The sequence below is a fragment of the Netta rufina genome (assembly GCF_964035555.1).
Source record: "Netta rufina genome assembly, chromosome: 1".
Taxonomy (NCBI): domain Eukaryota; kingdom Metazoa; phylum Chordata; class Aves; order Anseriformes; family Anatidae; genus Netta; species Netta rufina.
In genome coordinates, this window is record NC_140123.1 from 24,706,606 (window position 1) to 24,733,769 (window position 27,164).

At 35.3% G+C, this 27,164-nt stretch overlaps 1 protein-coding gene across 4 annotated transcripts in view; it reads left to right on the top strand.

The window, feature by feature from the left end:
* Window positions 1-27,164, top strand: part of NBEA (neurobeachin) — a gene marked incomplete at both ends in the record, with an annotated part of 514,126 nt that overhangs the window by 70,315 nt on the left and 416,647 nt on the right. For all 4 annotated transcript variants that reach the window (XM_084292135.1, XM_084292133.1, XM_084292136.1 and 1 more), the window contains 3 exons: window positions 20,226-20,457; window positions 25,934-26,034; window positions 26,280-26,375. In XM_084292135.1, the coding sequence (XP_084148261.1) occupies window positions 20,226-20,457; window positions 25,934-26,034; window positions 26,280-26,375 (429 nt within the window). The remainder of the gene's footprint in view (window positions 1-20,225; window positions 20,458-25,933; window positions 26,035-26,279; window positions 26,376-27,164) is intronic.

Here is a 27,164-nt window from a genome sequence, read left to right on the forward strand (position 1 = left end):
CTTTTATTATGTTCCTAAAACTTTGAGGCATTTTTGTATGTAAACTTAGCCTTTCTTGTACACTTAGAATACTACTATAAGGTTGCTTTTTTGGTAACAATTTTTATTTTAATTGGATTTGCTCTGAAATCACTTCTATAAAAAAAATGCAATTCATAGGTTTTGGTTTTTTTTTGGTTGACAACAAAGTAAGTGTGTTGAAATTCTAAAATAAGAATAAATATTACTAATAAAAACATTTCACATATTAAGGATCTTGAGCATTTGTCAGTATGGAGTCAGCTTTCAATGTACCTGTGCCCTAAGTATAGAATTTTTGTCAAGTACACACTGTTTGCCCATTTGTTCCTGTACAAGTCAGTTTGGACCTCCAACAGTTGATCTACTAGCAGTCTACTAACGTTCAGTCCACGGTGCTCCAGTCTGATATTAAAAAAAAATAAAATAATAAAAGACAATATAATATTAAATGAGTCTTAAGTTAGCCTTTGTCCTTTGTTTTCACTGATTCTGAATTAATTAAACCTCTTTTTTGTAGTGCCAGCATACAGTGGTTGACACCACTTAAAATAGAATGAAATGGGTCCAGCCAGCGATAGCACTCCCATGCTAGCATGTTCACCTTTATGCAGATGGATTGCCTGCTTGCCTAGGCTCCTTCAGCACAGCCCCTGCTAATTCAGTGGGGTATTCTGCATGTGTTAAGCTCCTCCTATGTTGTAGTAACTGCTTAGCTTTGATTGTTAGGCTGAGAGGGAGGCTGATAAAAGGATCCGTCACTGTCAATATTAGAAACCCAAAGTTAAAGTCCCCTATGTCAATCAAACTTGGAGTGAGCTAATAGAATGATTATCTAAGTGGGAGGTGTCATGACACCAGAGTGTCATGCTACCATCCAAAGGGACTACAACAGGCTGGAGAATTGGGCTGACAGGAATCTCATTAAGTTCAACAAGGGGAAATGTGAAGTCCTGCACCTGGGGAGGAACACCCTCATTCACCAGTACATGCTGGTTGAGGCCAGCTGGAAAGCAGCTCTGCAGAAAAGCACCTGAGAGTTCTTGTAGACACCAAGCTGAACATCAGTCAGCAATGTGCCCTTGCTGCAAAGAGGACTAGCAGTATCCTGGACTACAGTAAGTAGTTTTTGCTCAGCAGTGGTAAGGCCACACCTGCAGTCCAGTTTTGGGTTCCCCAGCACAGGAGAGACATAAATGAGCTGGAGGGAGCCCGACGATGCCCACCAGGATGACCGAAGGCCTGGAGCAGCTCTCTTATGATGTAAGGTTCAGACAGCTGGGAATGGAGAAGAGAAGGCTCAAAAGGGGTCTCATAAATGACTATAAATCTCTGTAGGGAGGGGTGGAAAGAGGACAGAGCCAGGCTCTTTTCAGTGATGCCCAATGACAGGAGAAGAGCCAGTGGGCACACACTGGCGCACACACTCTGAATGCCCACTTCTCTGCTGGGCGGGTGATGGAGCCCTGGAACAGGTTGCCTATAGAGGCTGTGGGGTCTCCTTGGAAATCTAAAGTCATCTGGACACAGTACTGGATGGCCTGCTATAGGTGTCCCTGCTTGAGCAGAGGAGTTGGACTAGGTGACTCCCAGAGGTCCCTGCCAACCTCAGACATTTTGTGATTCTGGGAGAAGTTTGCAAAAATCATAGAATATCCTGAGTTGGAAGGGACTCACAAGGATCACCAAGTCCAACTCCTGGGTCCACACAGGACCATGTGTCTTAGAGTGTTCTACCACTGTTGGGGAGTCTGTCCCAGAGTCTGACTACCCTCTGGGTGCAGAACCTTTCCCTAACCCCCAGCCTGACCCTCCCCTGTCCCAGCTCCATGCCGTTCCCTCGGGTCCTGTCGCTGTCCCCAGAGAGCAGAGCTCAGCACCTACCCCTACACACCCCTCGTGAGGGAGCTGCAGGCCGCCATCAGGCCTCCCCTCAGCCTGCTCTGCTCTGGGCTGAACAAACCAAGGGACCTCAGCTGCTCCTCATACGTCTTCCCCTCGGGATCCTTCAGCCTAAAGTAGTGTGACCAGAGCTCAATGGATCTTTCTTTCAATACAGAACTTCATAGAATCGTGGAATCATAGAATGGCCTGGGTTGAAAAGGAGATTAAATATCATCTAGTTTCACCCCTCCTGCTCCAGGCAGGATTGCCAACCACTAGAGCAGGCTGCGCGGAAGAGGCATAAGAGGCATAGTGCCTCTCATAAGAGAAGCATTCAGGAAAAAAATTAAAATAATAGTAATAATAATAATAAACCTCAAGTATCATTTGGGAGCGGAGAGTGATGTATGCTGCTTTGCAGTTAGAGTTAAGTTTGACACCAGAATTCTTTCCCTGAGCATGCTGTCATCTTCTTTGGGAGTGATGCTTGCTTATGATCAAGCTATTATTTTTCTTCCTGTCACTAAGAGCAGTTAGAATTTCATTTTGCAACATTTCTTCTCCTGCTTTAATTCTGTTTAGCTAGTTATGAGTAAGTACATGTTCTTTTGTGGATTTTCCTGCTGCCTAGAGATATAAGAATTGTACAGAAAATAAAGCAGCATAAAATAATTGGTTTATAATTTAGATGTTCAGAATCAGAATGAATCAATCCTCTGCTTATAAATAATAATAAGAAAGTAATAATAAAAAAATCTGGTTACTGGAGTTCATAATTCTGATATTGCTATCAACATGGCTGTAAAAGGAATTTTTTTCTTCCCTCCTCTTCATGTATTTCTGTAACTTCTGCTATGGATAGGATTTATATGTGAATTTTTTGAGGAGATAAGCCCCTGACTATGTATTTAAATTGAAATAAGCCAAGTAGAACTAATGGAATAATTAAATGTTTCATTAACTAGTGAAATAGTTTATTTGCACAATAAAATCACGCTTATTGCATGTATTCAGTAAGTCAAGAATACAAGAAGATTTGCTGTGTAATAAAATTTGGAGTAGTATTGGAAAGAGAATGTACTTTACATTTTGATCAAGATTGCACACTTATTTTGAAGAGTATGTTCTTGCAAAGTTGTTCTCATCTGTTTATACATATGGTGAAATATTTTTTAACTTGGCATACATGCTTCTCATTATTATCCATTTGTTAAAAGAGAAACCAAATACATTTTTTTTTTGCCAGTTGGGAATGGTTACTGAAGACCTTACTTTGAAGGAGCTTTTACAGATTATTATTCTTTATATATGTATCTTCTTTTTCCATTTATATAATTATTCCATTTCCTGTAGAGTACCATTTTCGCCTAAACAGAGTACAGTTTTACACAGGCAAAAAGGGGAAAAAGATACTCAGTGTTAATCATGATGAACTAAAACAAATGTCCTTGACAATGTTTGTGAAACTTCATGAATTAATATAAAACAAATAATGCATTTCAAAAGGTAAAATCACTAAATAACAATAACTATACTTCTAGGTTGTTTCTTGTTAAATATTGCTCTTTAGCACTTCACATATTCAGAACTCTAGTTGAGACATTTAAAATACTTTATGCAATGAGTTCTGAAAAGTGCTTTTGATAGTTGTCTATTTTACAATGTTAGATATATTTTGTATTTAATACTGTGTTTAGGTTAGGTACAGCTAACTATAGTTACAGTGCCTTTTTATATTTTTTTACTCTTACTAAATCGAGTGAGTGGAAAGGGGAAGAAAACTAACTGAATCCAACCTTTTGAATAGGCGTTGTTTAAAGTCCCTTTGCTTTTTTACTGCTTAGTATACTTTTCCTACAAAACAAAATGTGTGTAAAGTCTTTTAATATAATGCAAAAACTTTAAAATATCAAGTGTAAGTACTACCTTTTGTGAATCATCTCTAATTCTGTTGTTTTATTTTCTCATTTCAGTTAGGTGAATAGATTTTTTTTTTTGTCTTTTTAATGAAGAGGTATTAAATTTCTGTGAAATCTAATTTCTTCTAAAGTTTGACTGAGGAATGTGAGTTAGACATCTCCAAACCTAATCACTTTAAATGAAAAGTATGATTATTTTAGAGCCAAAGTATTCATTAATAAGAGATGGCAACGTAGAAGTAGAATTAAAATGGGTTCTAATTCTATTTTTAAAAAAACTTTTTTTACAGCTTTGCCCCCCTCCTCCCCCCTTATTTTTGGAGTCAGTAAAACTGTTCTTACGAATAAGAATGTATTTCTTCCAAAGTAGAGGTAAAAAGTTATTTAAGTATGGAGAAAAGCACAGCTTTGTACTTGATAAATGTTTTTTATTTGTTTGTTTGTTTTTGTTTTTTGTTTGCTTTTAATCAAGAGGAGTACCGTGATCCATAATGTGATTTGAAACTATATTGGTTATGTCAACATCAGCTAAGCATAATGCAAAAGAAATAATTGTACATATTTCTAAGAAATTTGTTTTAATGTAATGAAGAACACTTGACTTTCCTCCATTACACAACACCTATCTTTGTGATTATTGACAGTTCAGTTATAGTTGTCTTATAATCAAATCAGATCGTATGTGATCTTTCCTTTGCTCGTAAAGATGGTGCCATAAAAAGAATGCTTAGTACACGTGGAGCTGATTTAGTTTTTTTCAGATAGAGTGTTGGAAATTCAGACCATAGGAATATTATTTTCAGAATCTGGGTCTGAGTCTTGGAAATATCATAAGAGTGCATCCTTAGCTGTTATCTCCAGGCTTCAGCCTGTATTACTTAATTAAATTATTAATAAGTATAGTATCAAAACATGGAAGATATGTGAAGTTCAAAGATACATTGCCTGTCAAATAGTAATTTTACTGTGTACTTTATTTTTATTATTATTATTATTAAATAAACCAACCAAGGAACACTAATGTGTTGTCAAGAAAGAGTAAAACAAAACATTTTTATGCCATTGTATAAACCCATGATATATCCATATATTCAGTGTTGTATAAAATTCTTTGTAACTTCTAGTTTCCAAAGTATATATTTGAAGTAGCAAAAAATAGTAGGACAAGAAGGCATAAATAAATATGAATTTCAGATGAAGAGCATTTTTAACAAAGTAGGAATTTTCAGCATGGAAAAGAGATGACCAAGTTTATTTAGCATAAATGTGAGTTAAATGGAGAATGTGACAGAAAACATTTGTTCTTTATTATTCAAAAATGCAAGAAGTAGAGGGCTGAAATGAAGTCATTTATATATACATATATGTATATATATATGTATATATATATGCGCATATATATATATGCGCACATATAGTAGATGTATAACAATCTTATTACACAGTACATCAAGAAACAGTGGGACTCATTGCTACAGGATATTAAAGGTCCAAAAAGATGAGAGTTCAGAAATTAATCAGAGAAAATCATGGAAGGAAATCCATCGACTTATTGAAACAAACTTTTAATTCTGGATCAGGAAACTCCCAGTTCACAGGTAGTGTGAATCTGGGTCTCTATAATGGAGAAAAAGCAGTATATGCTTGTCCTCTTCTCATTTGAAGATATTTAATGTTTTGCTGCTTAAATAGGCTAAGTAGACCTTTTTACTGGTCTTATTTTCCTGAACAGTAGCTCGAATAGTAACACCAGGCAAATACAAACGAGCGAGCTAGTACAATATTGAGATAACCTTGTTCTCTTTACTTGGACTTCCTACTGCAATAATTTGGTTTCATTTCCTTATGGGTTTCATCTTTAAAAAGGTGTATTTATTTTTTCAAGTGCTGCGACACTTGTGTAGCAAGGTAATGTTTTAAATAACCAAAACGGAGGGGAGCCACATACATTCAGTATTGGAATACATCATTTTTTTCACTCTCAACTTGGTTCTAGTTGCATAATTGTTCCTAACCCTAATTTCATCTAGATCATGTGAAAAGGTGAAAAGTATGGGCACTTGTACATTAAATGGTGTTCAGCTTGGAAAAACTGAAAAATTACAAAATTCTCATGAAAGGGAAACACACTGACCACTGACAAGTTGTTTCTTATCCTTATTTATCTCCTTTTAATTTCATCCTTAAAATTAACTTTCATGGTTAGAGTTGCATAATTGACCTCTCCTATTTTGCTGCATAATTCTGGCCTTTCCTTTCAACAAAAATTTGGCCTTTTCTTCTGCCAGTTAAAGAAAATTTTATTCTATTGAATAAAATTAATAATAATACTAATGCTAGTAATAGTAATAAAAAGCAATTAGGGTTCAATTCTGCCTTTGTGAAACAATTGTCATCACAGTCTCTTTTGTGCCTCCTTAAGTGGTTGTGGCTTTAGGTTTTACCCTTGCAGAAAAAAAGTCTTAAATATTAATGACAATTAAAATCCTTTGGAAGACCAGTCAAAACAATTATCATTGTGAGTTATTTAGAGAAAGAGAAAGGGTCCAGTGTAGACAAATCTGTTTTGAAAAAATCTTACAAATTTGCGATTGCTCTTATAACCAGTGGAGGTTTCCTATAAGGATGGCTTAAGAGAGTTTTTAAAGCACTATACCTGTCTTATAACAGTATCCCACTCACTTTCGTGGACAAGGAGAATGTGACACATGATATACCTTCTCTTGATTTGCTAAAATACAACAAATAAAATAGCATGGACTGGCTAGAAAATAGCATGGACTCTAGAAAATTTAGATTCTTTTATTACTGTTGTTATTTAGTATTGTTGTTATTTGTATGGAACAAGTTTCAGGCTAACAAAATTGAGAAGCCACAGGAGTTATATGGCCATCGATATTGAATCTTGCTGTTAATTTTCCCAACCATGGGAAAATGACACCTCATGTTATAAACATTTGCATGTTTATTTTGATGGCAACACTCTGTATTTTATCACATACTGAACAGCATTATAAATGCATAAATGATTGCATTTGCAGAGAAATTATTAAAGCTTTTTTACTGACTAATTTTATTTAGAAGTGTATTGTTAGCTGTAAATTAAACTGAACTATGACAAAATGCACTTATCAAAGAAACAAAGTAAACTTAGAGGTAAAACCATGCTTGTTTACATATCTGATTTTATGATTATTCATAAAATATAGCCAAAAGGCATTTCAGTCATAACAAGAATTATCTAGGTTCTACAGGAATCCTTTGTTCAAGCTCCATGACTAAGTTTAAACTCAATTATATATTATAGTTTTTATTATTATTTGCTGGAATCTACATACCATCTTTTTAGTAGAAGGAACACTGACAGGGATTTCCTTATTTACTGTTGACTGGAATGACTTCACATGTCCAACACTTGTTTTGTAGTCCAAAAAAGAGTTATAAGGAAATGAGGTAGGGTTTTTCATTGTGCTTAAATACTGGTTTGTTTTCTCTCATGCTGTATCAATACCCAGGTTAACTTCTGGAACAAAAGACTGTAAAAAGTGGTTAATGCTTTTGCATTTAATTAAAAATGGAGAATTGTTGAAAATGAACATGTTGAAATAAAATGTGAAGCATCATAAACTGATCGTATGTGTTAATATTGAAAAGTTTCAAAATACTGACATGGAAAGTGTTGTCAGACATCTCAAAATTATTGCTGTAAGCAGTCAGCAGGATGTTGAGAATTAAGCACATTTTTGTTGTTGTTCTCATGAACTTCTTACATTTTAGCAATATTTTCAGATAGACTGTAAGACCAGTATTGTGCACTTCTCACTTCACTGTTTTAGATCATGTATCCCCAGAATGGTGGTTCTCGCGGGCTATCACTCTATCATTAACCATTCATGTAAACAGGATACTTTCAACACCTTTGTATACTAATGGCACTATTACAACTAAATTAATTAGAAATGTTCTACTTTTAAATATCGCATAGCGGTGACATAGTTTTCAGTTTTTCTGGAGTCTTAGAGCATCTTATGACAGGAGGAAAATGTTTCAGTCCTAAATAAAGGCAATTAAACATCCTAAATAAATCAAAATCTAAGAAAAAGATGGACATGAGAGAGCACTATTTAATAATGGATGATTTAATTTTAGAATAGGTAATAGAATCTTAATGAGAGGAATGTAAATAATTCCAGTTCTTACCAAATGCCAGTTCAAGTGTATATATACAAAGGAAACTCGGTTAATAGGAGATGATATTTAGCAAGGTAAATGAATTGCATGTGTTGATTATTTTTATAGAAAACTGATTGCAATATGAAAACTACCTAGGCTAAAATTCTTTATGTTCAAATATTCATGTCCTTTAGACTAAAAATAGGTTATTTTTTGTTTGCTGAATATCTCAGGTAACCAAATTTCACTTAGCATGAAAGAACAGGTAATTAGAAAAATATTTTGCTCCATGGGTTTTTGGGAAGGATGCAGGACATCAATGCTGTGTCAATCCTGTTAAAATATATTGGGTAAAGATGTGCTTTGTAGTGAAAATAAAGGTTATACTATATAAGTTTGCAAGGTCTGTAGGGCCAAAAACTGAGGCCATGGGTGAAACCAGCTAGGAACTTGCAGAAGAGCTCCTAATGGGAAAAGGGTATGCAAAAGGGCTCTTTAGTAGTGAGGAAAATGCAGCTAGTGCCAACAGAGAGCATCTGCTTTGCATCTCTGATTACCTAATGGGAAAAGAGGAGACTGTAAGAGAGCCTGCAGGCTCTTCCTTTTGAGTTCACCAGCCAAAGGCTGACTGCTTCATTGTACAATGGAAGAAAACAATTATTAATATGTCTCTGAGACATGATCTGGAAGGAAAAAAATGCAGTTTTGCTGGTACTGTAGTGGTAAAAGGTGTTTCAAAACAATAAACATATATATATAGCCCAAAAATATCTGTTGCAGATTAGTAAAATAAACAGGAAAAGAGCCTTTTGCTGCTGACACAGGAACACTAGACCAGGAGGATAACTTCGGTAAAAACTGAGGTTTTTTGGAGTTTTGGGTTAGGTGTTTGTATGTAAAATATCTTGGTCAGTCCTCATTTCTGCCACAATCCATTGGATTCCTGATCCAACTGTCTTTAAGTGGGGAAAATTTGTCATGTGTCACAGGACCTTAAACTCTCTCACTTTGCATTGCTTGCTTCTAAGATAGGACTTTCAAGGAGTTGCAGTTTTGTGCTAGGGAAACTTTTATGAGGCCAGACATTTGAACTTTATCAGACTTATTTCTGTCCCATGCCAAAGTCAAGCATTCTTTAAAGTTCTGTGATCTGCTGGAGAACCATTGTCCTCTTTTTTGTTGTTGTTGGTGGTGGTTTGGTTGTTTTGTTTTTCTCTTTAAGCCTCAGTGGTACTTAGGAAAGATCTGGCTATGTGAGGTATGGGTTGACAAAAAGCAGGGAAGGGAAAGAGTTGAAATTGTCATTCAGCTAATGAGTCAGCCAAACTGTTGACCCTGTCTGTAAGTTATGTAGACTTGCAATGTATGTGAGCATAATTGGTGCTTATATCTGTAAATCATGTGTGTGCTTGACTGCAGTTGACCTACCATCATTTTGGATGTTTTGGTTGATTGCTCACTTGTATTACACAGAATCTGGTATAGCAGTGTACCCATAATTCTAATCTTAAAGTGTTCTCAACATACCTCTCTACGATGTTTTTCTCTTATTTGACTTGTAGATCTGTGTGTCCTTCAGAAAAGCCAGTCAAAAATGACTTTTTTTTCAATGCCAATGTCATTATATTTTATTTATTAAATTTCTATTTTGTATTTATGACCTGAAAAAATAACTGTGACACAATATATTTTGCCAGTTTGAATGTACTACAGTACATTGCTCCAGCATTCCTACTATAACAAATAGTTTAAACCATGTCTTAACATTGTGATCTTTTAAAAATAAATAATAGACTGTCATTTCAATCTATTAGGGTTTCTTCTTTCTAGTGAAGTTTCAACCAAAAAATTTCAACTCATCATGACAAAAACAGATACTAATCAGAAGTACATGGGGCAGCTTTTCTGAGCAGCACAACAATTTTTGATATTTTCACTTTCTTGTATCAAAGCAGCTTTGATGCTAAGAATGGATGAAGAGAGTCTGGAATAATATCTCACAGCACATGCAACTCAGTTTAAATACATAGAAACCTTTGTTCATTATGGACAATTCCTTTAAGAGTGTCTGTCTGGGACAAGCTGCTGAACTGACTTATTGTTAACATTTCCATTACTTAAGCATTATCGTTATCCTTAGTTAAGCATTGACAACCACTATTTTGCAGGGCTTATAAAAAGAGAGCAGCCCTTTGGAGAAGGACCTAGGGGTACTGGTGGATAAAAAGCTCCACATTAGTAAAAAGGATTTACTTGCAGCCCAAAAAGCCAACTGTATCCTGGGCTGCATCAAAAGCAGCATGGCCAGCAGGGCAAGGGAGGTAATTGTCCCTCTTTTCTCTGCTCTTGTGAGACCCCACCTGGAGCCCTGCATTCAGATCTGGGAACCCAGCACAAGAAGGACAAGGACATGTTACAGTGAGTCCAGAGAGCTGGAGCACCTCTCCTATGGAGACAGGCTGAGGGAGTTGGGCCTGCTCAGTCTGGAGAAGAGAAGGCTCTGGGGAGACCTCATTGCGGCCTTCCAGTACCTAAAGGCAGCCTACAGGAAAGCTGTGGAGGGGCTCTTTTTTCAGTGGGTGTAGCGATAGAACAAGCTTTAAACTAAAAGACGGTAGATTTAGATTAGATATTAGGAAGAAATTCTTCCCTCAGAGGGCAATGAGGCACTGGCATTGGCTGCCCAGAGAAGCTGTGGATGCCCCATCCCTGGAGGTGCTCAAGGCCAGGCTCGATGCTGGGGCTTTGGGCAACCTGATGTGGTGGGAGGTGTCCCTGCCCATGGCAGGGGGTTGGAACTGGGTGGTCTTTAAGGTGCCCTTTATTTAGTATCACCAAATACCACCTTTATGTGGTATTACATTTATATAACTGCATTTTGCCAGTTTTGCCAAGTGTATGGCAAAACCATCAGTATCATTGTTTAGATAACTGTAGCCATTTTTAATAAAGTATCACTAGTGCTAAATAAACCAGTGTGCCAGTTTCAGTTTGACTGTTGGCTTTTTGCTTTCATACTAGAAAATCTGCCAGTGCCAGTGGTATCATTTACAGCTGTCTGGCAGAAATTAAAGAAAAGAAGACAGTTCTTGTAATAATTTTTACTCTCTGTTCCTGGTTTATGTCCCAAGAAAGCTAATGTACTGAGGCAGATAACAGTGACAACAGGAGGGCAGTAATAAGTACAGAGTTAATCTTCATTGCTTAGAGAATATTTGTTCTTTTACAACTCATGTTATCTTCCAAGCATTTCAAATATATGTTTTTGTTTCTCTTCATGATTGAAAAAAATTGTTCTGGGGAAAAAAAAAAAAAAAAAAAAAAAGTGTAGGTATTGTCAAAATTATTGATATTGACTTATAGAAAAGGAAGGGAGAAAGGAAATGATAAAATATTTTTCCTGGATAATTGTACTGGGTTTGAGAGCAGAGGCCAAAAGTTTTAAAACTGTGGTGGGTTGACCCCCATCAATTAGCTGCTCACTCACCCCACCCCACACCTTCACCAGAGTGATGGGTGAGAGAATCAGAACAGCCCACAGTTTTATTTCTAGGCATGACGTGATATAGTATGGAATGTCCCTTTGGTCATTTGGGGTCAGCTGTCATTCTGTCTGTGTGCCCTCCCAGCATCTTGCTCACCCCCAGCCTACTTAAAGGAGGGACAGAGTTAAACAGTTAGGGTCTTGACTCCATGCAAGCACATCTTGGCAATACCTAAAACATCAGTGCATTATCAGCACTGTTTTAGTCACAAATCCAAATCAGCACCATATGGGCTGCCATGAAGAATATTAACTCCATCCCAGTCAGACCCAGGAGATGTCCTCTGTTTGTATAATAACATGCTCAAGCTTGGAAGTGACAAAAGGGATGTTGAATGGGTTACTTCATTCATACTTTCTCTGTAGGTATAAAGGACACGTTGAAATATTTATTTTTTCTCAGGATACTGTAAAATTGTCAACAAACTTATTAGGTAGTATGCATTTAGTGGCACGCTATTGTGTACATACTATATATTACTCAAGATAAACATATTTTTTAAGCTAAAATGAATGAAGGTCCCTTTAAAAAGGGTATGGTAATGTGGAGAAAGACATGCTGTTTTCGTGATTCACATGAGAATCAATCTTTCTAGTGCTGTCATTTGGTTATAAACCATACTGTGAGCACACTGTGTGAGATTAATCTGACATAACATTAGATGTGTCTGTCTGGACTAGCTCTCCTTTGGTGAAAAATACTACATTCCCAGGGTAAGAATTATTTGAACCTAATGTTGTATCTAAAATCAGTGAGATGAATCACTGTCCAGATGCACTTTTTAGATGCACCTTCCATTGACAGTAAAGAGAATTTTGAAAATTACCCTGAATACAAGTATCTGTAATTGAGATTTCTAAAGAACTGCATTCCATAAGCATTTAAAATATGTATGTGTGTATATATACATGTATATATGTATGTATATATATATATATATGCCAGTTATGGAAAATAATGGAAAATATCAGTTTTAAGTGTTTATTATTTGTGGTTTTCTCTGTAGTCATGTTGATATGTTTAGATTAACAAAAATTCAACACATATATTGGTCACTGAAAAGTTTCACTTATTTAATTTAGATTTCTAAACACTTTTCCATGAAGAAACAAACATTTATGTGGGTGAAAAAAATCCTCCTAAAAACTCTGAATTAATTGGTTAGAAATTAAATGTTTTAATTAATGACCTGAAAATAATAGTGTTTGCTTGTTTGTTTGTTTGTTTTTCTCGCCTGGGCCCGCCACCTCTTCTGTCAGACTAGTGTGTTTGAATGCCTGAACTGGAGCTCTGTCTTAATAAAAGAAGCAGTAGCTACCTGACTCCACATAGTTTGAACTCTCACTTGTGATTATGAAGTCAATGCAATGCTTTTTTTGAGGAAAAGATGTTCCAGTTTGAATGAGCACTATTCTGGAATGTTATGTGATGGCCTTTATTAGCAAGGATAAAAGGTTTATTAGTTTTCTCCTTATAACAGTGAACTAATTTAGGATTTTAAGAGATTATCACTCCTATCCCAGCAGGTTATTTCTGACTTTTTCCCCATGGAAATCTATGCCAAAAGCAGTCAGCTGCTTTGCAAAGCTTAAAAGATATATGAAGATCAGGGAGAGGAAAAGAATTAATAAATTTGTTTCACAGTTTGTTTCCAAACTGATTACCTCCTGTACTCACAAGGCAAGGCTGATTATCCTAATCAAATGTGTATATATTTAAATCTAAAGTGGTTCTCACAAACTAGTCCAAAATAAATTAGAATGGTTGTCATGTTGTCTGTAATATGTCCTTATTATTCTTGGCTTTAGAAAATGCAAAGCAAGTGTGACAGTAGTTAATTAGGAGGGGAAAGAATCAAATGCCTTGGTGCAAATTTGACCTGGATGTTACTAGAATTGTAGTAATTATATAATTGTGCTAATGCAGTTTTTCAATGGCACTGGCTGCCTAGTACTCTGGAATTTATATTCTTCATTTCTATTAAAATAAACACAGATAGTAATCCAATTTGAAGGAAGCAAGGAAAATGTACTACTTTCAGCACAGATCAGCAAATTTAGAGATTTAAATATTTGAAGACTGTTTGTATAATTCTAATATATTTTCTTTGATCTAGACTAATATATAAAGTATAATTCTCTTAATGTGGGTGGGGAAAAAAAAAATGCTTAATACTTAGAACTTGCATAGAGTCACTGAATGGTTTGGGCTGGAAGGGATCTTAAAGATCATCTGATTCCAAGTCCCCTGCCATGGGCAGGGACACCTCCCACCAGACCAGGTTGCCCAAAGCCCCATCCAGCCTGGCCTTGAACCCCTCCAGGAATGGGGCATCCACAGCTTCTCTGGGCAGCCTTTTCCAGTGCCTCACCATCCTCTAAGCAAATAATTTCTTCCTTATATCTAATTTAAATCTACTCTCTTAGTTTAAAGCCATTACCCCTTGTCCTATCACTCATTGACAAAGAGTACCTCTTCTGCTTTCTTGTAGGGCCCCCTTTATATACTAGAAAGCTGCTGCAAGGTCTCCCCAGAGCCTTCTCTTCTCCAGGCTGAGCAGGCCCAACTCCCTCAGCCTTTCTTTACAGGAGAGATACTCCAGCCCTCTGATCTGATCTGATCATGGTCCTTCTCTGGATCCACTCTAACAGGTCCTCGTCCTTCTTATGTTGGGGGCCCCAGATCTAAACACAGCAGTCTGGTGAGACCTCATGAGAACAGAGTATTTATTACACCCTTAGCAAGTTTTCCAACGACACCAAGCCGAGTGGTGCAGTTGACATGCTGGCAGGAAGGGATGTCATCCAGAGGGATCTGGACAGCTTTTACAAGTGGACCTGTGTGAACCTCATGAAGTTCAACAATGGCAAGTGCAAGGTCCTGCACCTGGGCCAGGGCAATCCCAAACACAAATATAGGCTGAGTGGAGAATGGATTGAGAGCAGATCTGAGGAGAAGGACCTGGGGGAGACAGATGAGAAGCTCAACATCAGTCAGCAATGTGTGCTTGCAGCCGAGGAAGTGAACTGTATCCTGGGCTGCATCAAAAGCAGCATGGCCAGCAGGGCTAGGGAGCGGTTTCATTGCTGATAACTGCAAACAAATTTCACTTTGTTCTGGATAAACATGAAAATGAAAAAGTATGTTTGCCTGCCCAAAAGCATTTACAAGTTAAATACAAGATGAGAGGTCCTAGATGGTTATAGATAACACCCTTTTCTTTTTGGATGCATCCTTTTAATTAATATGACATTTGAGGAAACCAAAAACTGTTCAGAAAATTGTGTTAACAACTAAAAGTATGTTTCAACTGTGCAAGTTAGTAGTTAATAAGACTGAAAAAAGGAGGAATAGAGAGAAGCATGTGTAAAGTGTTAAAAGTAACAGAAATATTCACTTTAAGTGACATGAAACTTCTTCCAAAATTTGAGTGCAAAACATAGAAAACTAGGTGGTTATGAGAAAAAAAAAAAAAAAAAAAGTATTTTATGTGTTAACATGAAAATAAGTGCAAAGAAAAATGTTTTATTTGATCTCTCTGTAGTTCAAATGTTAACAATTTATTGTTATTATGTGTTTGCACTGAGTCAATCTCTTTAGCACAATGCTCTCATGCACTTTTAACTGAATTTAACTGAAACAATACCAAATGCTTCTAAAGTATTTTCTTGCATCATATGAAATCCTTAGGGTTCTTATATTTGCCTTTTTTTTTCTTTTAACCACAGATGAAATTGTGTTGAAAAACTTTGTGTCCTCAGGGGTTTTTGTTTGTTTGTTTCTTTTTTTAATGAAATCATGTTAGAATTAGTTCTGACCTGTGCTTTGAATTTTCATTCAGTATCAGGTCATACTGATGTTCCATTTTTGTGTTTCTTCAGAGTTTGTCTGCCATCTTTCCTGTTCTTTTTCATTCATTTGAGGAATTTTCTATTTTAGCTGCTATCTACTATCTCTTTGTTTCAGCACATTCCTCAGAAGAATCTGATTCTGAAGAATTGTGATTTTTAAAACTGTGTAAATGTAATCCTAGATGTTCAGGAGCACATATTTTGCTCTATATCTAGAATTCAACTGTCAGATATACATGCATGTATTCAACTTCTATATTTTGGGGGAATATTTAACATTTGTTCTAGGCCAAAAAGGTGTAAAAGACCATCTTAAATTCTGCGTAGATGCAGAAGCCCATGAAGAAACAATTATGTTGTATAGCATAGTGAATGGGGGAGGCTTACTGAGGAATGGATGCAGTATTCAGGAGAATGGAGATTGAGTAATGCCTTTGAGGATGGTGATGTAGGTTAAGATTCTTGGAGCAATTTGCAAGGAGTTTCAACCTGTCATTGTAAACAACCTCAGGATAGAGAAGAAAGCCTAATTTGCTTATAGCTGACAGTTCAATACTTCTTCAGGAGGAGCTATGTTTTTGGCCGTTTTCATCTAACTTGGAACAGTGGTGTGAAAATTAGTTTGCTTCTTCATTTATAACAACTTTGCTGTGAAAGATGCAGAGTAGTTTAAAAGTGATATGTGACCTTGACAAAGTACAAGCAATAATTCAAGATACTTAATCACAGTGGAAGTATGGTCTTTACTGAGTATGATGTTCACTTGAAGAATGCAAAGAAGGACTGAATGTATGACATAACAAAAATATTATATTTAATCTATAAGATGTATAAGGAGTACTGATTTATGGTATGATATACCAGCTACTGTAAGGATTTGCTTATGTTCATATTGTACTTCAGATGAAATTTGTCTTAGTACAGAAGTCTGTTGCATGTTATATTAAAAATGATTACTTTATGGCAGGGCAATTTAACTTTCTGTATATGGTATTGCAGTCAGAATTGTACCCAAATTATGAAGTTGCAAGTTCATTATGACATTTCCCGGTTAACCACAGACAACTTTTAGTGACAGCTAGTTATTTAAAGTTGTGCCCATACTGGCTCTTTCTTTTATGGACGATAATTGTGAATTTGAGAGCTTGTCATATTGTAAATATAGGTAAAACTGTAATAGTGTGGTATTACATTGTATTTACTAACTTTGAACTCTTTGAACTATATGTTATTGCCTGGCCACTTGGTATCATAAGAAATCTTTTCAACTCTTAAGAGTTGATGGTTTTAAACTGTGTTTAATGATTTTTGGCTCTTCAGCAAACTTTGCCATTTCATTAATATCAGCACTTGTTACCAACTTATTATTCCAGTGGTACTCCACTTATAACTTCTCTGTGTAGTAAAGTCTGGTTAGTTATGATTGGTTATTCCTCTTCTTTTCTTATTATCCTAGGGAGTTTTCTTACTTTGCTGGGGAAATGCACTTACAAACTTTTTTTTTTTTTTTTTTTTTTTTTTTTTTTTGAGAATGCATTTTGAGATGCATTTTTGAGAATTCATTTTGGTTTAGATTTTCCGTGTCATCTTAAAATTTGGTTCATGACAACTTAATATTTTACTTAAGAAAAGCAACTACTCTATACCCTTCCTATTTTTTTTTTCCATTAGTTTATTATTTTTTTTTCTGTTATTGAAGAGGTTGATTTTAATAATTGTGATCATTGTTAGTGGTCTAGATTTGTTTATATCGTTGTTAGGGGCAAATCAGGTTTAGTGGGTGATATTGGTGGTAGGGGGATGGTTGTACCAGATGATCTTGGAGGTCTTTTCCAACCTCAATGATTCTATGATTATATTTTAATGTTCTTTGTAGTGAAATAAACAGTCACTGATAGACTATGAATCTATTGCTGACAGATGGACAAGTATAACAATTTTAATACTTACTGGATAGTCTGTAGTCCAGTACAACACCTTCAATGAAACCAATTTTACCATTCATTGTATTATTGACACAGATTCTCTGTTTTAAATATACAGACATCTTATTTTTAATAGAACTGACAACATACTTCAAATTGATACATCGCTTCAGATTGATAGTGAGCTCTATTTAAGTGTTTTAAAGTTTAGAAATCAGTATATTAATTTACATTAGCAAGAAAATGCTCTTTGAATAATTTTAATAGATTTATAACATAGTTTGAGTTGGAAAGGACCTTAAAGATGACCTAATTCCAACCCCCATGGTTGGGCAGGGACACCTCCCACCACACCAGGTTGCCCAAAGCCCCATCTAACCTGGCCTTGGAACACCTCCAAGGATGGGGCGTGCACAGCTTCACTGGGCAACCTGTGCCAGGGCCTCACCACCCTCTGAGTGAAGAATTTTTTCCTAACGTCTAATCTAAATCTACCCTTTTTTAGTTTAATGTGGTTACTCCTTGTTCTATCACTCCACTCAAAAAGAGTACCTCCCCAGCTTCCCTGTAGGCCCTCTTTAGGTACTGGAAGGCTTAAAGGTTTCCCTGGAGCCTTCTCCTCTGCAGGTTGAACAACCCCAGCTCCCTCAGCCTGTCTTCATAGGAGAGGTACTCCAGCCCTCTGATCATCATTGTGGCCCTCCTCTGGACCTGCCTTAATAGGTCAATATCCTTCTTATGTTAGCAGTCCCAGAATAGAATGCAGGGCTCCATGTGGGGTCTAACGAGAGCAGAGTAGAGAGGGACAATCCTCTCCCTCGCCCTGCCGGCCACGTTGCTTTTGATGCAGCTCAGGACATGGGTGGCTTTCTGTGCTGCAAGCGCACAGTGCTGGCTCATGTTAAGCTTCTCATCAACACCCCCAAGTATTTCTCCTCAGGACTGCTCTCAATACATTCTCCACCCAGCATTTGTTTGTGCATAGGATTTTAGTCTTGTGCATTATTTTAGTCAGTTTTGCCCATGCTGTGTTAATTTATGATAAACAGCATATGAGGAAAATGAGATTAGTCTATACTGAACCTCTGCAATCTGATAGAGATACTGCTATTCTTTTGTTGCTTTTAGATCTATGTTCTCAAAAACAAAGAGTGGGATTCATCTTGCCTATGTTAGGTATCTGAAAGTTGTGTATCTAAATATAATTATAGAATAGTTGAGGTTGGAAGAGACCTATGGAGGTCACCTGGTCCAATGCCCCCTGCTCAAATGGGGCCACAGGTTGACAAGGTCTGGGTTCAGATGGCTTTAGAGTATCTCCCAAATAAAATTTGTTCATCCTAGATTACCTGCATAGAAAGAAATGGAAAGAAAACAACAGTTCCATAGGGTGCATAGGTATACATTCAGGGTAGAAGCCAAAGCTAATCCTTGCTTAGTTGTATTAATTTTCTATAGATTGGAACTGAAGGAAGACTGAACATTTGGATAGGTTTATCTATAAAAAAAAAAAAAAAAAGAAAAAAAAAGTTTGTATATTATTTCATATTGCTTCTTATTTGGAGTTTAATTTGAAAGCAATATACAACCTTCTTTTTAATGAACTATGAAATAGCCTTGTTTTAAAAATTACCACTGAAATTATGCACTTGAGTTCATTGAATGTCTTTAATTAAAAATATTACTGCAATTTTAATTATATACCTACCTGGAACAAACAGAAAAGATTGTCTTAAACTTATTCGAGAATTAATTTATTTTGTGCTTTTGTCTTCTGAATTAGGTAATATATTTCTAGTTATTGAAGTTTAATATTGGTACTTTCAGAATTAAACAATCCTACTAGGATAAAGTAGGATTTTTTTTCCTTCAAAACTGAAAGGTATTTCTGCCATTAAAGGGCAAGCTTAGCTTATTTTTAAGCTGAGTTTTATATACTGTTCGGTCAGATTTTCAGAGTTTATGTTCTTAAAATTACACAAGTGGCTATTTGTTTGGGATTGGTGACATGGTGAGTTCAGCTGCTTTAAGATAGTCTTAGTCTTGTTTTTTTTTCAGATTTTTACTTACACCTTTTTTTTTTTTTCCTCCTAAAATGTGCCCACTAGTTGTGCCACTTAATTGGAATTCAGGGCATTAGACAGCATTTGGCACTTAGCCAGGTAGATAGGAATCAGGCTGAAGTTTTATCAGTGCTGCTGTTAAATCGCTCTTCATCTGAGTGCTTGTTCCTTTCCCAGTGCTGTTTCTCCCTACACCAGCAGCAGGTTTACATGGCCACATGATGAATTGTCCTGTGGTATAATTAGCACGTTTTCCATGGTTCGTTTGGTCCAGTGCAGTTCACTGATTCTGCAGATGACTGCACAGAGGTTTGGGTGGTATAGAGGGAAGGGCAGTAAAATCTTGAAAACATGCAAGGTCAAGCGTTGTGTTATATCAAGAGGTAATATAGCTAAGTTATTTTCAGTGTCTTTTTGCAGGTAAATTTCTCTTCCGACAAATGTGGGAAAGCTTCAGTTACTTTTTAGGTTTTCAGTTTCTGCAGATTCTCCACTACTTCACTTTGGGCCAGGCTACCATTTCAGTTACTTTACAGCAAGGAATATTTCAAATATCTTTTGATTTTATTTTGTGAAAGTGTTGTATTCAGCACTGTTACAAAATTGAAGGTCATATTTTATGCTAGTAGTGGGTATATTTTGTACAAGATATGTTTTGCATAGCATGATTATCAGTCTGCTGTGACATCAAACTGATCAAACTCACAGCTGATCATAACTGTGAGTTTCTTTGTCAAAAGTACCTCCCTCACCATAAAAAAATATTAGGTGTTGATCACAGTGCAGGTATGAAAGCCATTAAGCTATGTATTTCATGTTGTAATGTTGTTCTTGTTTTCTTTTGTAGCTGGTTGGTGGTGAATTTGATCTGGAGATGAACTTTATAATCCAAGATGCAGAGAGCATTACATGCATGTCAGAGCTTTTGGAGCACTGTGATGTAACATGCCAAGCTGAAATCTGGAGTATGTTCACAGCAATTCTACGTAAAAGTGTCCGTAATTTACAGACTAGCACGGAAGTTGGCTTAATTGAACAGGTACTGCTGAAGATGAGTACTGTGGACGACATGATTGCAGGTATAAATTACCAACTGATAAAATAATTCTTATATTGCTTAACTGTCAACTTATTCTGATTATGGAGGGTTTGGGGATAATTCGTTTTTCACTTAAAGTAATATTTTGCTTTTTCTGACTGCTATCAAGTCAGAATTTTTATCAGTTTTAGAAAAAATGAAGGAAAGAAAAGGCATTGTTATTTTAGAATATATGTAGATAACTGTCTAAACTAACTGTCAACCTGTTTAGGCTTGTTACCTTTCAAGGTAATATATTAGTTTTGAAATGCATTTATCATTTTGAATTAGTATTATGATGCTTGAAGTATTGTTATGACCTGCTTTAAATGTGAGCCACATCTGATAGCATATCAGAAATTATTCATATATATGAATGCTGGATATATGGATTATATTAAACAGTTTATTTCTGTACATCATTTAATAATGTATAGCTGTGCTCCCTATAATATCTCTGTTGTTTATACTTGTGAATTTTAATGGCCTGAAATTTTTTACAGTAGAAAATGTAGCATTCTTTGCTCACTGAAAATATCTGATGTAGTTCTTGCATAGCTAAGGTTTCCACATTACTTTTGAAGGAGTTTGTCATTCCATACTACATCTGCTCAGTAATAGGGTAATCCTGAATGATTTGGCTAGAAAAGCAGGTTGGGTTGTCTAGTTTAAATATGACAGCCAAGAGCTACATGTGCTTACTTATCTACGCCCTATTTTTACTGGGGATAAACTTAAGCATTTTCTTTCAACTAAGTGTGAAGGTAATTCTTCATCTTTATATAGCTGGGGACTTCTAATATACTTAAATTGTGAGGCGCTTTTGAAAGATTGAAGAGGTTTTTCTTCCATAATTCTAACTCTTAAGACTTTAGGTAATGATCTGATTCCTGGCAGATATATAGACTTTGTGGAACAATAAACCAGTGAGGATTTCAGACCAGAAACAAGAAGAGGATAACAGCAGCATGAAATATGAATTATTCAAGAATGTTTTTATCTTTGGCTTTTTTCAGTATAAAGGTGTTAAGTATTAAGTATTTGTGTTAAGTATTGTGTTAAGTGTTAAGTATTTGAAAAAGCTGTAAATTCTATATTTCAAGGTGTTAGTGAGCAACTCAGTCATTAAAAATGTATGTGCAAATGCTAAAACCAGAAGTGTAATGTTAAATATTCTACCATGAGATTCAGACTAGAGTATAACAGATCAATAGATTCACAAACTAACGATTTTCACCAAGTACATTTTGTTTCCAGGACTGGTAAATATGTCAGAATAGTAAGATAAGGGAAAGTAAGGGAACGATATTGTTTATTTCATGTTAAATATGACATTAGTTGATGAAAACAGACATTACTGTTTTGAAGTTTATCAGGATTTTACTCATAAAAACCAGGAATCATACTAATTAAAATTTATTCATTTTGAGGTACCCTAATGTATTGGGTTAATGTGTCAAGGACTTGGTAGCAGGGAGGCTGCAGGGGTGGCCTCTGTGAGAAGAGATGGATATGGTCATCCAATAACTAGTCAATAATAACTAGTAGGCACTTGATGAAGAAATCAGTAACTATTTTTGCATTATCTTTGTTTCTTAATCTGATATGTACATGCTGAAGTCATGACTAACTGTAGATGATTGTAGAACTGTTTTGCCCCAAGTGTTTCAATGAACTTTCCAAAACCGAAGGATAAAATAAGAAATTTTGTGGCAAAATGGTTTTGAATGTTCAGAGAGGCTGTTTTGAACAAGAGCTGTGTTAGTGCTTCTTCCTAAGAGGTTAATACCAAAAATCCTAATGTTTGCAACTGACTTATCATCTGCAAAAGAGAGAGGCTTCCTGATTTTGTTTTTTTATATGTTTTGAGGGATTGTTTGTTTGATTTCAGGTCATCTCACCTGTTTCCTCCTGAAATGTTGTGATTAAACCTAAATAAGGTTTAAACAGAAGAGACAAGTATAACCTCTATTATGTTATGACAGCAGTGTTTTAGGACCAGTCTAAACCCGAAGCTAATTTCCTCTGTTTTATGAAAGTAAGAGAACAGCAAACAAAAATATACTCAATCTTTTTCAGTGAGAAAAACTTGTCTGTCTGTTCAGATGAAAACTATCAGATTATGAAGCGTCTCAGCACTTTAGATATCCCTCTTCTTGAGATTTTTCAGATTGTGTGGTCAAGAATAAAAGTTTAATCATCTTGACTCTTGATTGAAATCCAAATGAAATTATTGCCACATATATTCCAATTTGTTTTCCAGAAGCGTTATCCACCACAAGTCATCTGGGCACTGTGATAATCTGTTATACTAAGAGAGGAGATGATCAGGCTATTTATCAATGGTTAAGGCAAAAAGATTACTGAAATATTCACATAGGTGATTGGCAAACATTTTTATTAACAGCTGCACAAGATTTTCCATGAGGGATTCTGTTTTTACAGATCCCTCATTTATTTCTCTTTGATGCGTAGTGATGCAGATCTGCTCAGTGAGATTCCTTGAGATAACACATCTCTAGTAACTTCAGAGCAGTCTGAATGGTGAACGTAACCCTAACCTATACTGAATGGATGTGTCTCCCTTGAGCCCCATTTTATTTGCTGTACTTTTGTTGTGGTGCTGTAGGTAATTGTTCTGAAATTTCTGGAATCAAATTCTTAAGTATTGAAACAGTTCCTAATTTCTAAGCAAAAATGTTACTTTTGGACTGTTCTGCCATTAACAGACTGTTAACAAGCATTTCTCTTCCAACTGGATCCATAATAAAAGCTTCAAAATTCTCACATTCTCTGTTGCCAGCCCATAAAAATCGATCTACTTCACAGAGTTAAGATTCACAATTTCATGGCTGGCTGTTTAAGGAGGCATTTAAGGAGGCATGAGGTAGTTTTTCTGAAGTTGTGTTTCCAAAGCAGTTTAATATGTCTTCTAAAGTTAATGCCATACTATTCACTTTGATATATGCTTAGTTTACTTGAGAGACAGGCAGGTTCTTTTACCATTGTATTTTCATATGAAATGACTGAATTAAGCATTTCTTCAAGCTTTCTGGTGAATTTATAGAGCATGTATAAACTGCTTAGCATGAAAGTATTCAGAAATTGCCATTAACAGAAATCTGTTCCATTCAGTACATATCTGAAATGCTTTAAAAATGAGAAACGGTGCCTGCTTTCTCCTTCTGGCCTTTCTCATTTCTGAAATGAGATCATAGATACCAGTTATATATGTGATCATATTTAATATTACAGAAAATGAAGAAAACATTAAAAACAACAACAACAAACAGTTATAATATGTTTGCAGCCTTTGCTCCTTTATAGATGAGTGGACAGTTATGATTATAAACCAGAGGTAGACTGACTCTTATATTAGATTCTAATACATACGAATAAAGCTATGTATTATTAGAGTACTTTTTTTGTTCTTCTTGTTATATTGAAACAAGAAATAATTTTTTGTTTGTTTGTTTGTTTGTTTTTTATGTGTTAAAAGTAGTATTTTTAAGTTGCATAATTACATTGACTTTCAAGGATGTTCCTTTCTTTATCTTCGCTTGTTCCCCACTGGACTTCAATCTTTGCGATCTTTGTTTAACCCAGGGATACAATGATAGGGAATTTATATTTCTTTTTCTCTATCAACTTTTTATTCATTGCTTATAGACATGTATTTCATGTTTACATGAAGTAGCTTGATTTAAAACACAACCTAAGGCTACAAAATAAAAATCAGGAAATTCTCAGCTGAAGGTTGGTATTCATTCATGCTGATTTCTCTTTTTGAGTTTTCAGTGTGTTATTGTTCTCAGTTTCTGATCATGTGCAATAGGTGTAATCACTGCCAGTTTCACATTGCATGCTAGAGACTGGACAGTGAAAGGGACAAATGTTTGTAGGTACTAGAGGATGAGCTGGATCATAGAATTCACCATCACATAATATACAAGAGTTTTTGTATTCACTTTATTTTGCTTTCCTGTAAGAAATTCTGTTACAAATACAATCTGCTACTAATTTTAAAAGGAGTATTTATTAAACTCTCAAGTAAACTATTTAGAGAAAGGAAAAAATATGGTTATACATCAACATTAGGGACGTAATTAGATCTTTTGGTGAAAATGACTGCAAGTCACAATGTTTTATTTTGCTTTTCCTGACATGCAGTTTCACACATGGAACAGCTTAGTATGTCTCCTGCAAATTAAATGTTATTTCAGTCTTTACACATGCCTGTTGAGTAGGACCAGAGGCTGCTTTCATAGTGGCACAAGTAAATAGATATTGGTGATTTTACACAAAAATGCATATGTAGTTATTTGCAGATAAAATTTCTTAAAAACAACATATCTAAAGGATGAATATTTTTAACACTACTTTTTGTCATCACCTTCAAGAGTCATCCTTTCACTGGTGAACAAAGAGAACATGAAGACCTGCAAAGAACATACTAGCTTAATAATGTCTTCTGAAAGGCTTATGGGGAGGATTTTCTGATTGTTGAGTGGTGAAGAAATTCAAAATGATTGTTAATGCTGATTCTGTTAAGTCGTGTTTTTTTTGTTTTGAAAAATCTGTACTCCGCAGTTTGATCTCTGAATTATATTTCTTATGCAACATCTGCTAAGATGTGCAGCTTGTTTTTCCTTCTGCTAAAGGCAGTAGTAATCATTAGTAGTGCTGTTTATTCCAGAAGAAAATGCAGAGTGTAAAGCAAGGTCCAGCATCCCCTAAACTAACAGATTCTTAAAATGAAATTCTATGTTTTATAATAAAATCTAGCAGTAATTTTAAACCCAATGTTCTCTGATAGGCAAGCTACATAATGCTATTACTTTAAAATTATATGGATTTTGCAATGTTTAAATGAAATCAGTATTACATAAAAATTAAAATTTTTGATGAATTCTTTATACTGTGGTCTTTTTTTTTTTTTTCCTCACTAAGATTGTTTTGCTTGGTTAGTTGTGGGTTTTTTTTGTTTGTTTTTTTTTGATAAATTTGGAAGTATCACTAGCAAAGCCGTGGGAACCATGCAAGTTCTCAGTATAAAGTACTTTAGTTAAAGAATGATGTCAAGCAACTTTTAGTTCTGAAATGTCTGAAAAATACTATCTACAGAGGAATGAAGAAATCCTTATCCCATATTATGTAAGAGAAAGAAGCAAACAATAAGTTCATAATGAATATTATAAAAGAGAAAGAATTAATTCTTCATAAATTTAATAGATACTTTGTTCAAAGTGTGATATAACATCTAAAACTGCAAATGTGCATTTATTTTTAAAACTGTTAAAACAATGAGAGTATGAAATCCTTTGTAAAATATTTAAGGCCACAAAGTTTGACTTTTAGAATTTGTGAATACACTTATGTTTAAAGGTATTAATGCTTGCAGCTTTTTTTTTTTTTTTTTTTTTTTTTGTCAAAACAATGAAATTCAGAGTTCAGAATAACTTTATTTTCCTTTGAAGATCTTCTAGTTGATATGTTGGGGGTTCTTGCCAGCTACAGCATCACTGTCAAAGAGTTGAAGCTTTTGTTCAGCATGCTTCGAGGCGAAAATGGAATCTGGGTAAGCTGTGATCAGATAAAGCATTAAGTGTCATTCCATTAGAGCCTGAAGTTAACATAAATTGTCTTCTGGGACATATAAGCTTGAATATTTTTTTTTTATGTTGATTGAACATATGTTTATGAAGTAGTTTAGCTAACTACTATAGAGTTAATTTGCTGTGTTGTTTGAAAACCGTCCAGTTACCATTATAGCTTAGAGAGTACAAAAATATTGACTTCTCTGCAATTTTCTTGTTTTCACAGCCAAGACATGCGGTTAAGCTATTATCAGTCCTTAATCAGATGCCACAGAGACATGGGCCTGATACCTTTTTCAACTTCCCAGGCTGTAGTGCTGCAGTAAGTTTTCAACTAAAATAGTACAATTTGAGGAACAAATAGATTGCTCCTTATTTGCATTTCTTTTAGTTTGAATTTGGAAATTCTTGCAAGGGAAACACAAGGGGAATTACAGTCCTGAGTATCACAGACCTTGCCTTCCATAGGTTTGCAAGGTAGTTGTAGTGTTGAGAAGTTAAACTTGAGAGGACAAGAATGTCAAATAGAAGTTTTTGACTGCAGAAATTACTATTACAGTGAAAACTTAAAATTCCAAAGAATAACCCTATTTGATTTGAATAATGTAATTGATAATATATTACATAAAGCTTGAGGAAAATGTAGTGATATGCTTATGCATATCATCACAGTGACATTTTAAAGTGACAATTTAGTCAGAAAGCCTTTTTTTTTTTTTTTTTCTCTACTTGTCTGAACTCCTCCAGCTGATTCTTTTCCCTCAAGGCAGTGAGTTAAATGTAGTCTACTTCTGGCTTTACTTTTTGAGATAAATCATTACAACAAAACTCTTAAAAAGGAAAATCTAATGGATTTTCTCTCTTTAGTGCATGAAAATGTGCACATAAATCCAGTTTCAGAAAACCTGCACATAAATCCAAATATTGTGTACAGATCTAATAATATGTTTATTAAGGCAGTAAATACAAATGTTAAAAAAGAGATAAATACAAATTTGAATATGTTTTGGTATGGAATGGTATAAGCTCATGGTAGAACTTGGAAACGTTTCATAGAATCATAGAACAGCTTGGGTTGGAAGGGACATTAAAGATCATCTAGTTCCAACCC